The sequence below is a fragment of the Bolinopsis microptera genome, chromosome 3 (assembly GCF_026151205.1).
Source record: "Bolinopsis microptera isolate Bmic1 chromosome 3, MBARI_Bmic_1.0, whole genome shotgun sequence".
Taxonomy (NCBI): Eukaryota; Metazoa; Ctenophora; class Tentaculata; order Lobata; family Bolinopsidae; genus Bolinopsis; species Bolinopsis microptera.
This window is the reverse complement of record NC_087074.1, coordinates 9,809,515-9,822,177: the sequence shown is the minus strand read 5'-3', so window position 1 is coordinate 9,822,177 and position 12,663 is coordinate 9,809,515. Positions and strand designations below refer to the sequence as shown.

General features: G+C 37.7%; 1 protein-coding gene across 1 annotated transcript in view; it reads left to right on the top strand.

The window, feature by feature from the left end:
* LOC134812295 (obg-like ATPase 1) overlaps positions 1–12,663 on the top strand; it is an 86,980-nt gene that overhangs the window by 57,694 nt on the left and 16,623 nt on the right. Inside the window, exons 4-5 of the mRNA XM_063819675.1 lie at positions 15–122; positions 230–385. Coding sequence (XP_063675745.1) covers positions 15–122; positions 230–385 — 264 coding nt within the window. The remainder of the gene's footprint in view (positions 1–14; positions 123–229; positions 386–12,663) is intronic.

Here is a 12,663-nt window from a genome sequence, read left to right as displayed (position 1 = left end):
GTTTAAAATTTCAGGGTGAAGGTCTTGGGAATGCTTTCCTCTCCCACATCGGAGGATGTGACGCCATTTTCAGCATGATGCGAGTTTTCGATGACCCTGATGTAACCCATATCGACGGGGATGTACGTAAATTCTCGATCTTACCTGGTTTATAAATTATATGGTTTACTTGAATGACTTTACTTTTTTATTACCTTACAACAGCAGCTATAACTCCAGTGATTTGCAGGTTGACCCCCTTCGAGACACCGAGACAATCTTCCACGAACTAAGATTGAAGGACATCGAATATCTGAACAACCATATCGATAAAGTTGGAAAGGTGGTGGCAAAAATGGGTGACAAGGATAAAGCTGCTAAAAATGAGCACGAAACTCTGATAAAGGTAGGGTAACGCGGACGCCGAATCTGATAATCCTGATAAATAGCACTTGTCACAGGCGCGCACGAAGTCTCCAGAATGCAATGCTTGGCGCGGCCAACTCACCAACTGTCGTGTACGTGAAACTAAATAGGAGTCGGCCGCTCTCAGAAATAAAGTTGTTACTTGGGTACTTGGGTTGTTACGTGAGGACTTTTTTGAAAACTAAAAATGTGAGTATGCTAAAAATCCACACTAAATTTTCGACTCGCCAATAGTAGAGGCTCTTACGGGCAAATAAGGCACTCTTCTGCTGGAGCCCCTAGGCTCCTGGGATGATTGTTTTATGGACTAGTAAGTAGTGCCGCATCGATAGCCGATCTCAGATGCCACTATGGAGGCTGTATAGCCATGTGCTGACGGTTATTTGCTTTTTTCCGCGCACCTCGCTAAATCACAAAATACCCGCTCGAATTTGATTTCAAAATATTCACAAAACTCCTAGATACCTACTTGACGATATTACGTAGCCAGATTTACCTCTGTTGCCTATCTCTTGGTGTTATGACTATTCAAAGTTTCAGATTATCACGTGACACATTATGTCACAGTAAATGCGCGCAAGAAAAACTTTCACACATATTTTTGATTCGGCGCAAGCGCGTTCCGCACAATTACTACAAAAAGAACCAGGGTTTTTCCCGACGAGTAATACTACTATACGTAATTTATTACTATGTGTGATACGAATGGTAACGGAACTTGTATCATAAGAAACAGTGATTTAAAAACAAGCTGCTATGATAAATGTTGCTATAAATCAGTAAGCACTACCTCGATGTAAGCATATTAGGGGTCGTTCACATAATACGGAATCACCGAGAGGGGGGGGGGGGGGTCAAATTAAACGTTGTTCAGGACGTGATTACGTAATATGTCAACGATCCTGTAAGAACATTACATTAGCCGTTACATAACATACATTGAGTTTTACGGGGCTAAATTTGAACTTTAACAAGTTCTCTGTTTGTTCTGGTGTTAGTTGGCATAACAAATACACCATTTGCAGCTTTAAATGTGACAGTGATCAGTGACGGGGAAGATGTAAAATAACATTTAGTCCGCCGCATTTCCCTAACACCCAGTTTGGAATTTGGATCTTATGTCATGGTCAGTGTAATAAATTCCAACGAATCTTTAGACTAATATCCACCAGGTTCTGAAAATAGCACTTTCAGCTGCTTTTAAAAATAAGCTATTTCTAATTTTCGATCTGACTGTAACTTCGTCGATTAGGCGAGGTTTTACAAGATAAAAAACTTTCATATGCCCCGTTTTAAACATCAAACTGTATTTTAATGTAATTAACAATGTAATAAAAACCATTTGTTTAATCAGAACTAAAAATGTCATAGCTGAAATCGATGGATCAGTCTGATAAAAGTTGAAACTAGTATAACGTGCTTCAAACCCCGGGTTGACACTTGGCCGTAAATCTGTGTTTGACATCTAGAGTTCTAAAGCTTACACACAAGAATTTTAGCAAACGCAATGTATTAAGAGAATACAACGTCAGAGAATTAAATTACAAAGAATACAAAAGTAATGTCCACAATCATTGATATAAACAAGATGGATGTTGACGTCTTATTCGCTGAAGGTACTTTTGCAGAGTATAGCTGTGAAGTAAGCTTAATTCCTATATCCTTCCCTAGACCGTCCTCCAATCTGAAGTTATACAATTGTTATGCAATCTGAATTCTGAAGTTGTAGCAATTCGACTTCTAAACACCTTTCCTTTCTGTCAATATTTCAACAGCAGGAAAATTCTGTGATATAATAGTATGAAACACTCAGAATTGTAACCACAAGTCTATATTTATGAAAAGAATCTAGACTTGTGGTTAAAATTCTGAGTCTCTTTCTGTCCTCTGAAGCATGTCGGTACCACATGACCTCACCTATTATGTTTTAAAGACCCGAGGGCCACACTAAAGGGCTTTGAAACCGGTTTATTGAATACAATATAATATAAAAATAAATAAAACTGCAATCGTAACATTCATGTCGATACTAACTGAAATGATATAATCTGTAGTTAAAATAATAATACTGTCACTTAATTAAGATATATGATATAGGTAATAAAATAAATATCTCTTTTATTTCCACACTAATTCTCACACCAAGCTTTAATTCACACACCAAAACTTTAAATTTTATCAGATTACAAATGTCCTAATATATACGTCTCTTATCTTTAGTTAAAAAGTCAGGGGTGCAGCCGTTGTACTTCAATTAAAATAATTGATCACGCCGGATCACGATGTTATTTTATCAAAATCAGCTAGCCGTTTAGAATTGATTGCTGAGCTCTGTGCAGGCTGTGTGTGGTACTGTGTAGTGGGTGTGTGTGTCTGAAGTGAGCGGTAACAGTCCTTGCGAGTGGTTGTTATTATGATGCGCTGAGATCAAGTTGATGATATATTATGTGATTGTGCGTGTTGTGCTGATAAGGCTTTGATTGAGCGATGTTACAGTTTTTGAAAATAAACACATTGCACGAGCACATAAAAGTGTTTTATAAACATTACAGTAATGTGTATCTTTTTTCGCTCTTGTGAGTGGGTCCATCATATTTCATTTTTGGGGACGAAGTGAGAGTCTCCTACAATCAAATATTAGCATATCGCATTGCACTGGATGATATCAGAGTTGAAGTATTAAATCAGATTTCGGAGCGTACAGACTACAGGGTGTTCAAAAATATTGCAAGGATATACTTTTGAATAACTCTTTATCCACTAGGATTGCCGACTAGGATCAGCTACTACAAAAGTAAACTGCAGTTTAGACAAATGACTTGTCTAAACTTGATTTTGTGAAAAGTTATTGGTAGTTCTAAGGTTTAATGGCTAATTTTGAGTTATATTTTTCTCGAAGAAATATGGGCAATTTATTCCATGGTCCTATATGGCTGATGGCACACCAAACCATAACTTTTTCCTTGGAATTTACTTTGGAAAGACCTGCATAAACAGTGAGCTAGTGAATTGACGATGATTAAAATTGTGAAACAGTACCAAGGATTAATTAGGTAAATCACCCAAATTTGCCTCGGTTGCTAGGGCACTGATTGTGGTTGCTATGGGGCCATGGCAACGTGTTATCGAGTTATAAGACCTTGATTTTAGAATTTAATCCCACCAAACCTGCATAATATCGAAGATCCCCTGTACTTTAAAGTAATGCTTACGACGTTTGTGAAATCATTCTTAATTGTGAATAATGGAAAAATCAAATAAATGGAATGGAAAATGGTTTCAAAAAGTCGAAAAATGTGACTAAAATTGTTGTAGACTAAAAATTTTCAAAATTATGGTAACCAAATTTATTGTCAACCAAATTTATTGGCCCTAAGGTAATAGGAGCACAAGGCTCAGTCTGTTCAATAATAAAAAATACTGACAATAAATCATTGCTTCTAAGTTGGTTGTAATTGTGGAGGAAAGCTTGAAGGTACACAATTAAGAATAACTAATATTAACTAACCAGGTTACAAGTAAGACAGTCAGTTTGTTGCAGAGGTACATCAGTCACAGTCATAGTGTGAACTAAAGCATCTGGCTCTGGTGTCCATCACACTTGTCCACCGACCACTGTAGATTGTAGCACCGCTTCAAATCATCTCCTAAACAGTTTAAAGCTAAAGTAGTTTAAACGAAGAGTAGCGCAATATATTTTTATCAAGAATAGACCACATTAAAATCAATAAAATCTTGGGCTGCAACTTCAAATTGCCACCTCAATCAAAATGAGCACTTGATTCCTACGTGGATAAGAACAATATCCTTTGAGGAGCTATAAAATAATGACATTATAAATCTTACAATATCATACATTTAAAACACTGCGTGGGGAAGTTAAACATAACTTTCGAGATACAAATCGAAAAGTTCAAACATCCAAACAAGATATATTACTATTAAGTATCTGTGCTCCCAAAAATCTTAACAACCCTCTAACACCAGGCTAGTAGCCAGCTGTTACGGTAATAGCCCAGTCCTCTAACAACCCTCTAATAGCCATAACACCACCAGTAGTTATCAGGTATAATCCACGATTCTGCCTTCACTGATTATCAGCCAGTGTCCACAATTATTTAATAAAGGATAACACTACACAGTGTAACTGTATATATATATGATATGATATTTATGATAAATACAATGTATTTAAACATAAAATCGAGGGTTTAGCTGACACCTACATTTCCCTGGTATCATAAGCCACAATTATTTTTTTACATCACACCAGTTATCCCCAATCGATGAAGATCATTTTCCAGATGTCTTGAAAAACTACAGACCAGTGTCAAACCTTGGGAAAACTAATTAAAAGAGAAGGCTACAGGAGCAATGAGCATGTAATGATGACCTCAATTGTCCTGGACAATATGCTTACAAAAGAGATCATATTTCACTTGTTATTAAGATAGTGTTCATGATATCTTCATAGCAGCTGATGAAAATATGAACATATTTCTGTTCTTCAGATTAAGTCAAAACCTTCGTCAACCGACCGAGAAATTGTTTCTTGAGGACAAAGAACTGGATGTTTAAATAGGTACCGCGACAATTGACCCCCTGACAATTGACTTCCCGACAATTGACCCCCTAGGTAGTTAAACTGGGGTCAATTGTCTCGAAATCTAGGGTTTAGTACGACAATTGACCCCCGACAATTGACCCCCTATGTAATTACACTGGGGTCAATTGTCACGAAATCTAGGGCTTAGTACGACAATTGACCGCCCGACAATTGACCCCCCAACAATTGACCGCCCGAAAATTGACCCCCCGACAAGTGACCCCCTGACAATTGACCCCCCATGTAATTACACAGGGATCAATTGATCGGGTCATGGTCAGGGTCAGGGTCAGGGTCAGGGTCAGGGTCAGGGTCAGGGTCAGGGTCAGGGTCAGGGTCAGGGTCAGGGTCAGGGTCAGGGTCAGGGTCAGGGTCAGGGTCAGGGTCAGGGTCAGGGTCAGGGTCAGGGTCAGGGTCAGGGTCAGGGTCAGGCCTCAGGGTCAGGCCTCAGGGTCAGGCCTCAGGGTCAGGCCTCAGGGTCAGGCCTCAGGGTCAGGGTCAGGGTCAGGGTCAGGGTCAGGGTCAGGGTCAGGTTCAGGGTCAGGGTCAGGGTCAGGGTCAGGGTCAGGGTCAGGGTCAGGGTCAGGGTCAGGGTCAGGGTCAGGGTCAGGGTCAGGGTCAGGGTCAGGGTCAGGGTCAGGGTCAGGGTCAGGGTCAGGGTCATGGTCAGGGTCAGGGTCAGGGTCAGGGTCAGGGTCAGGGTCAGGGTCAGGGTCAGGGTCAGTAAAGGGTTAGGGTTAGGGTTAGGGTTAGGGTTAGGGTTAGGGTTAGGGTTAGGGTTAGGGTTAGGGTTAGGGTTAGGGTTAGGATAAGGGTTAGGGTTAGGGTTAATTGTATTAAATTATATTGTCGGGGGGCTAATTGTCGGGGGTCAATTGTCGGGGGGATAATTGTTGGGGGGTCAATTGTCGGGGGAAAATTGTCGGGGGGTCAATTTACGGGGGGTCAATTGTTGCCCACCCGTTTAAATACTATCTGCAGCTAATGTACATGATTCTAAAACTAATATAAATAATTCTAAAACTCAAATTAAAGTCTTTCGGTCTAATATAGTATTGCTCAATGAGATGGTGTGGAAATCGCTCATAAAACATTAGTAATGCAGACCGAATGATCTGGCAATCACTGTATATCAAGCAGTTACTTCCTAAAATAAACACTCAGCTCTCACCTGAAGCAGACTCGTGGCAAAAGACCACATGGGCTATTATGTAAATGTCATCAAAATATATGTACGTGGCACCCTTTCAGTTTCCCCGAAAATGTTAGGGAGTAGGAAGCTATTTTCGTTGCTGTTCTGTGTACGTTGGTCTAGCTCTCAAATATTGGACAGTTCTAGATTCTTTGGCCTAACATCTATCTTTTGCTTTAAAATTTTCTACCGCTTAGAATCTTCCCATTTATTTTTAATGTTTCTCAGAGTTTTATGTATTAATTTGGATATTTACCAGGTCACTATGTAACAAAGTTTTTGTTCCGCCTTGAAGAAGCCATGGGGGCGAAACGTCGGCAATAACGTGTGTTATTTGTATTCAATTCAGAGGAGATTAGCCAATTTCAATCTAAACTCATAATGATAGACCCTCTGACAAGGGCAAAGCGTCATAATCGATAAACTGATCACCCAGAATTTTGAACGGAAAATCTTACATAGACATCTTAAATTATTTATTAACATAACAGTCAACCAGCGTGCATCTTTAAACACTGGCACAATTTCACAGTAAATGACTTCATGTAATTATATTGTGTGTGAGGCCAAACCTTGTAATTCCTTATGCATGTTACCTCGTCCGTGATCTATTCACTTCCCCCTTTGATCGTTTTGGAACAGTTTTATATCACGTTAACGATTCTTTGGCAGTTTATTATTTAGCTTTCTAGCAGTATATATTTTGTTTTCTATATTCTTTCAGACTTTTACTTAAGTCTAGTTATACATTACTTTATCATATTTTATCGAACTAAGGTGTAGTATTGCCAGATCCCAGTTCATTTTGTAACGGAGTTTTATATTAACAGGAAACGATGTAACAGAGTCGATATATTTTAATGTTGCCATGGGGTGGCAAGTCCCCATACATCGTGGTCCGGTAGTTTCATTGCGTCTTAATATACGCTACAAACTCAATTAGTAATGTTTGTGCCTACTATTAAAAGCCAGGGAGTGTTTTAGATGAGATTTGTAGTGAAATCAACAAGAAAATGTACGAGGAAATTCAATCTTGCAATTTGATGAACAAGAGATCAGTAACGAAAGAGAAACCATGCGAATGCTTGGAAACTGTTTGTTGTATATTGGACCAGTTCAGTATCACCTGGCTAAGGAAGGCGATACCTCTTGCAGAAGAAATTGACGAGTTGAAAAGTGAGAAGATTTCAGATCAGAGTATTATCATCGATCTTCAGAATAAGGCTATTTAAAAAAGCAACAAACAGCTCAAATCAATGCAGAATACCGTGCAAACGGAGATGAAAAGCTACTCTTCAGTCGTTAGAAAAAGCATCAATGCTGCTTTCGCCCCGAAGAAGATCCACGCTGCAGTTAAAAAATTAGAAAACCAGATTGAGTGAAGCAAGAACGTAATCATTTATGGTCTATCAGAATCAGAGAACGAGCAACTGCTGAGTAATGTTGAGGAGGTTCTGAATGAAATTAGTGAGAAGCCTTTAGTCAGGGACTGCTGCTGTATTGGAGCTCCGAAAGAAAATGTATCCAGACCAGTAAAGTTCGCATTGAGCAGTTCTGACCATGCAACACCAGTGATCAGAAACACCAGTACACTACGCTCAAAGGAGGGGAACAGCTCAGTTTACATCTGCCCTGATAGGACTGCCACAGAACGAAAAGCTTATAAAAAGCTTGTAGAAGAACTGAGACTGAAACGAACTACAGAGCCTGACAAGTTTCATAGTATTAGGAACAATAAGATAGTCAGCTTGTAGAGAGTATAACTAGAGGCGAGACTGGCTAAAATGATTATTCCTACTTATCTAAATTTAAACATTATTATTGATTTCGATCTTGAAGGGACCATAATTTTTGAGGCCATTACTTGCCAATGATGTCAATGTTTATTTCAGGATTACCACTTTTGGAACTCAATAAATGTATCCTTGTATCCTTGTATCCTTGTATCCTATCAGGTCCAGTTACTACAAAATGCCGTAGCCAAAGCTGTTGATAGGCAATATAAGTAGATATAATATAAGTAAAGTCCTCGTCACTTGTTTGGTATGATATAAGTAAAGTTCTCGTCACTTAATTAAACCAGTAGCGGTCGCCGTTCCGCAAGTGCTGTGGGTAATTTGAGTACGTTCAGTTCTAAATTGTGTACAGTTCCCCAGGTTTATAATATAACGAATAATTTATTTGGGTGTTCAAGAATCGTTCAGAGCATGATACATGTGTTTGTAAGATAGATATTACCCATTGAAAGTAATAGCTTTCAAAGTTCTTTTTGTATGAAATTATATATGTAGATCCACCACTCGAATTTACAGTTCGTACATAGTCACACTTCGTGTTTCCGATGTCTCTTAGGTCAACAGAATCATCATCAATTTTAATCTATTCAATTTGATCGATGAGATATTTCAACTGCAACTCATCAAAACTGTATAATTCCTTTACCCGATCAACAGGTTTCGATCTGTCATCCTTAGTATCCATACAGATGCAATCATGACTCGGGTTAGTTTTCAACTTGGACTTTACCCTGATCCAGAAGATCATACATTGCTACTAAGGTTCAAGAGTTGCATCTCGAAAACATTCTTGATAGTGCCAGTTATAGGTCCAGGTTGGGTGCTATATTATCTTAACCTCTCTCTTAGTTCACGGTCTGCTAACTTATAAATATCTCCGGAGGTTAACATCAGTCCTTATTATAGAGCTATAAGGTAATAAGTTAAGAAAATTTATAAATAACTCTCCCGAGACAGTAAAACAATAAAATAACTTTCATGAAATATTTTGATTTAGAAACAGAATATTGAACATCAATATCAGACTTAAAACTTGATAATTTACAGCATCAGCTATTTTGTTGTGACAGATTGGATTTCCCTATTGTAAATTATAATACTATTTTATTAATGAAACTTGTACAGTTAAGAAGAAAAATATTTTTTTAAAGTATCTTCAACGATAAAACAATATGAAGTGAAGTTATAATATTATTATATTTTAGTTAAAGAATCACCCTCTTCCATCCCGAGAGCTTGGTTACAATCAAGTTCTCTGCTTACATACAAATTGTTATCAGATGACTGTATAAGTTGTTTGAATATGCTAAACCCCTTTGTTTTAGATTCAAGTAAAATTCCTGCTGCAAACGTTAAAAGGAAAAAATACCAGTAATTTACATCTCTTTCCAAATTGTAAACAGGCATGGTAGGAGATTTTATTTCTAAAATACTGACTATCGGAGAAACAAAAGTAAAGTGTTCAAATTTAGTGTGTTGAATATCTCCATTAGATCTTTGTAGCAGCATATCCACTCCATCTACCTTGAATCCTTTCCAGGAAAACAGAAAAGTTCCCCTTTTTATAGTTGTGTTGAAAAATGAGAACATCTTACCATGGTTGTGATTCAAATGTAAAAACAGTGTTTTGTTTTCACGGTAAAGATGTGCTGTTTGGTTATTTCCTTCAAAGAAAAAGTAGTCCTGTGTGTTGTTTGAATTGACTGGAAATTCGATGACAAAGGACAGTGCAGAAACTGCACTAAATAAAAAATTGAAATTCATTTTTTAAAAGACTGAGAGGTGCTAGATTTCATTGCTTTTATACCTTTACGAAACGATGCCATATCGATTATACGAATCTCGAGCTAGTTTAATCGAATCCTTGATTATGGTAAACAGGTTGACAATTTCAGAGTGTTTCTCCTTAAGAATTCTCTTGGCTGAAGCACCTGAGGCAGACTGGATTTTTTCTACTACTCTCCTTTGATCATCGGTAACCTGCTCACGCTGAGGTTGACATATTGGCAACACGCCATAAGACAAACTAAGGAACAGATTCTGCAAGGTTGGAAGATGATTCTGCACCACGATATCCAACTGATGGTTTTTGATTAGTTTTTGAATTTCAAAAATCTCCTCCATAGTTGTACAATTAAATATTGCCTTTGATAAACTACTCAGATCTTCATCATCTTTCTGTATAGCTTTTATTTGATCATTTAATGTGCGAAGTTTTCTTTCACAATCTTCTTCATTTTCATCCAATTGTCTTTTATGATCATTTGCCATATTCTGTATTAGCTCATTGTGAGCTGCCCTCAGAGCTTGTATCTTATCACTACACTCACCCTTCATCAACTCATCAAGATCAGACATTTGACGTCGATGAAAGTTTTTGATTTTCTCAATTTCGTCATAGCACTCCTTTCGATATTCCCTCTTTTTACGCTCAAGGTTGTTTTTATAAGAAACTTCCATTCTATCAATCTTTTTCAAAAACTTAGATTTCTGTTTTTTGTGGGCTTCGAGACAGTCCAGATATTTTTTCTTATAATCAACACTAGGTTTAATTCTAGCCTGATCTCTATCATCATATTCATCAATAACTGTTAAACCTCCATCGGATCGCCCATCATCATCATAGCTATCAACAATACTAAGCTGATCATCGCTTTCATCATCTGCTGTGTATTCATCAACTATTTTCAACCCGTCATCACTTTGTGGATTAATTTTTGGAGACTTTGGAGGATCAGAATCTTTTGCTTTCTCCCCAAGATCCTGATACCTGTCAACAATTTCTAGTCCATCATCTGATTGTGAATCATAATTCGGATGTTTGCGTGGATCAGAATCTTTTGGTTTTTCTCCTGGATCTTTATACTGATCAATGTCCACTAACCCATCATCATATTGTGGATCTTTTGTCGGTAATTTTTTCTTATCACTTCTAGGTCTGTTGTTATTCCTAGACCTTTTTGGAGGCAATCTCACTGCATTCGGATCATCGGGAGGGTAAACCCTCTTTTTTGGATTGCTATTCATATCCTTATGATTGTGACTAACTAGTACTAAACTAGATTTATTATGCTCTCTATACTTATGCTTGTATAAGGAGGCATTTGTCGGAAAAGTTTTTTGACAGTGATCACACAAAAGAGCCATGTCTAAGATATGCTTTTAGGAGCTCTATTTATACTCATCTAACAACGCTAAACTGAAATGGATTTGAAGCAGCTGTATGAAAATCCTAAATTTCCAGCATCTTTCGCTGGACAAGAACGATTTTTTCGTGCATTGCAACAAGATAACCAACGCGTGAGCAGGAGAGCAGTAAACACAAAACTAAAGTCTATAGGGGCATATTTCAAAACTGGTTCCACTTGGAGGAAATTTCAGAAATGCTTTTATCAATCCAATTTTGGAAATTTTATAATGTTTGAACTTTATACTTTGAAAATCTGCAATATTGGAGACATCAATCTACTCTATCATGCAAAAATAGCTCATTCTATCATCGACACTAAAACAATCCTCAAAAGTGTGCTCTACTTCATAACGTCTCTAGATTAGGCCTTTGCTTGAACTAAACCCAAATTTAGTGTGTTGGTATATGAGATTTCATTTTTACAGACTGATATAAAGCCCAATCAAGGAGAAAGAGCTAACATGGGGAAAATGTGGTTTAAAAAATTTTGTCACTCCGTAACAAAAAAGTGTCAAAAAGTTATCTATTCTCTTAACTACACGCCTATTGCATTCCATATTTTCTAAAGTATCTCAGTGACCTTACACTAAGATTTTCCAACATTTTCGATTGATAACATTATAATTTAAGAGGAGATATGATGAGCCAAACTTTGGTCACTCCGTAACGCTGTGTTACGGAGTGACGAATTCAAGGGACATTGTCACTCCGTAACGAATTTTTTTATTGACATTTCAAGATTTACAGTTGTTATTGATCTGGTTTGTAATATTGATGCCAGATTGCATAATACCTAGATTGTCAGCTGACACCACCGTCAAGGGTGGTCGGTATTTCAGTACATGACGTGATCTGATCCTTCGTGCTTATCTGTTAGACGACACCAATCTTCAGGGCGTGAGATATTTGAGAACTTGATGTGATCCAAATAAGATCATCTGAACAAGCTCGTTAGCTGACATCACATAATCAGAACCGAAGTGTAACCATCAAATATCGGAGAGCAGCAGATCTTATGATCAAGCATAGATCTACAAATTTAAGTTACAGATTAGCTCTGTAAGTATTTGGTAAATCTCCCTCCATGGAGACATTGGTAGCTGTCCGCACAGCTTTGAAAGAACTGTATGTTCTGATTTGCGATGTGTAAATTTAAGTAGGAACTGTTTTGGATTTATGTGTTGATCATTTTAGCTATCCTTTAATTTAAAGTTCAATTTAAATGTCTGGGAATATGGGATCGGATCACATTATCATGTATTTACCTAGGCGCTAGCCTTAATTAGGTGCACTCTATGATACGACCAACCTTGTAATTATGTAATCACCTAATTACGCTCTACCTGGAGCATGGTGCCTGGGGCTATTGAGATATGAGCCTAAACACAAGGAAAGGTTACGTATTTTTGGATAAGTTGCAGCATGACCTGATCACATCTTTACGCTATTTCAAGTGTACTATTAACTATAGTAC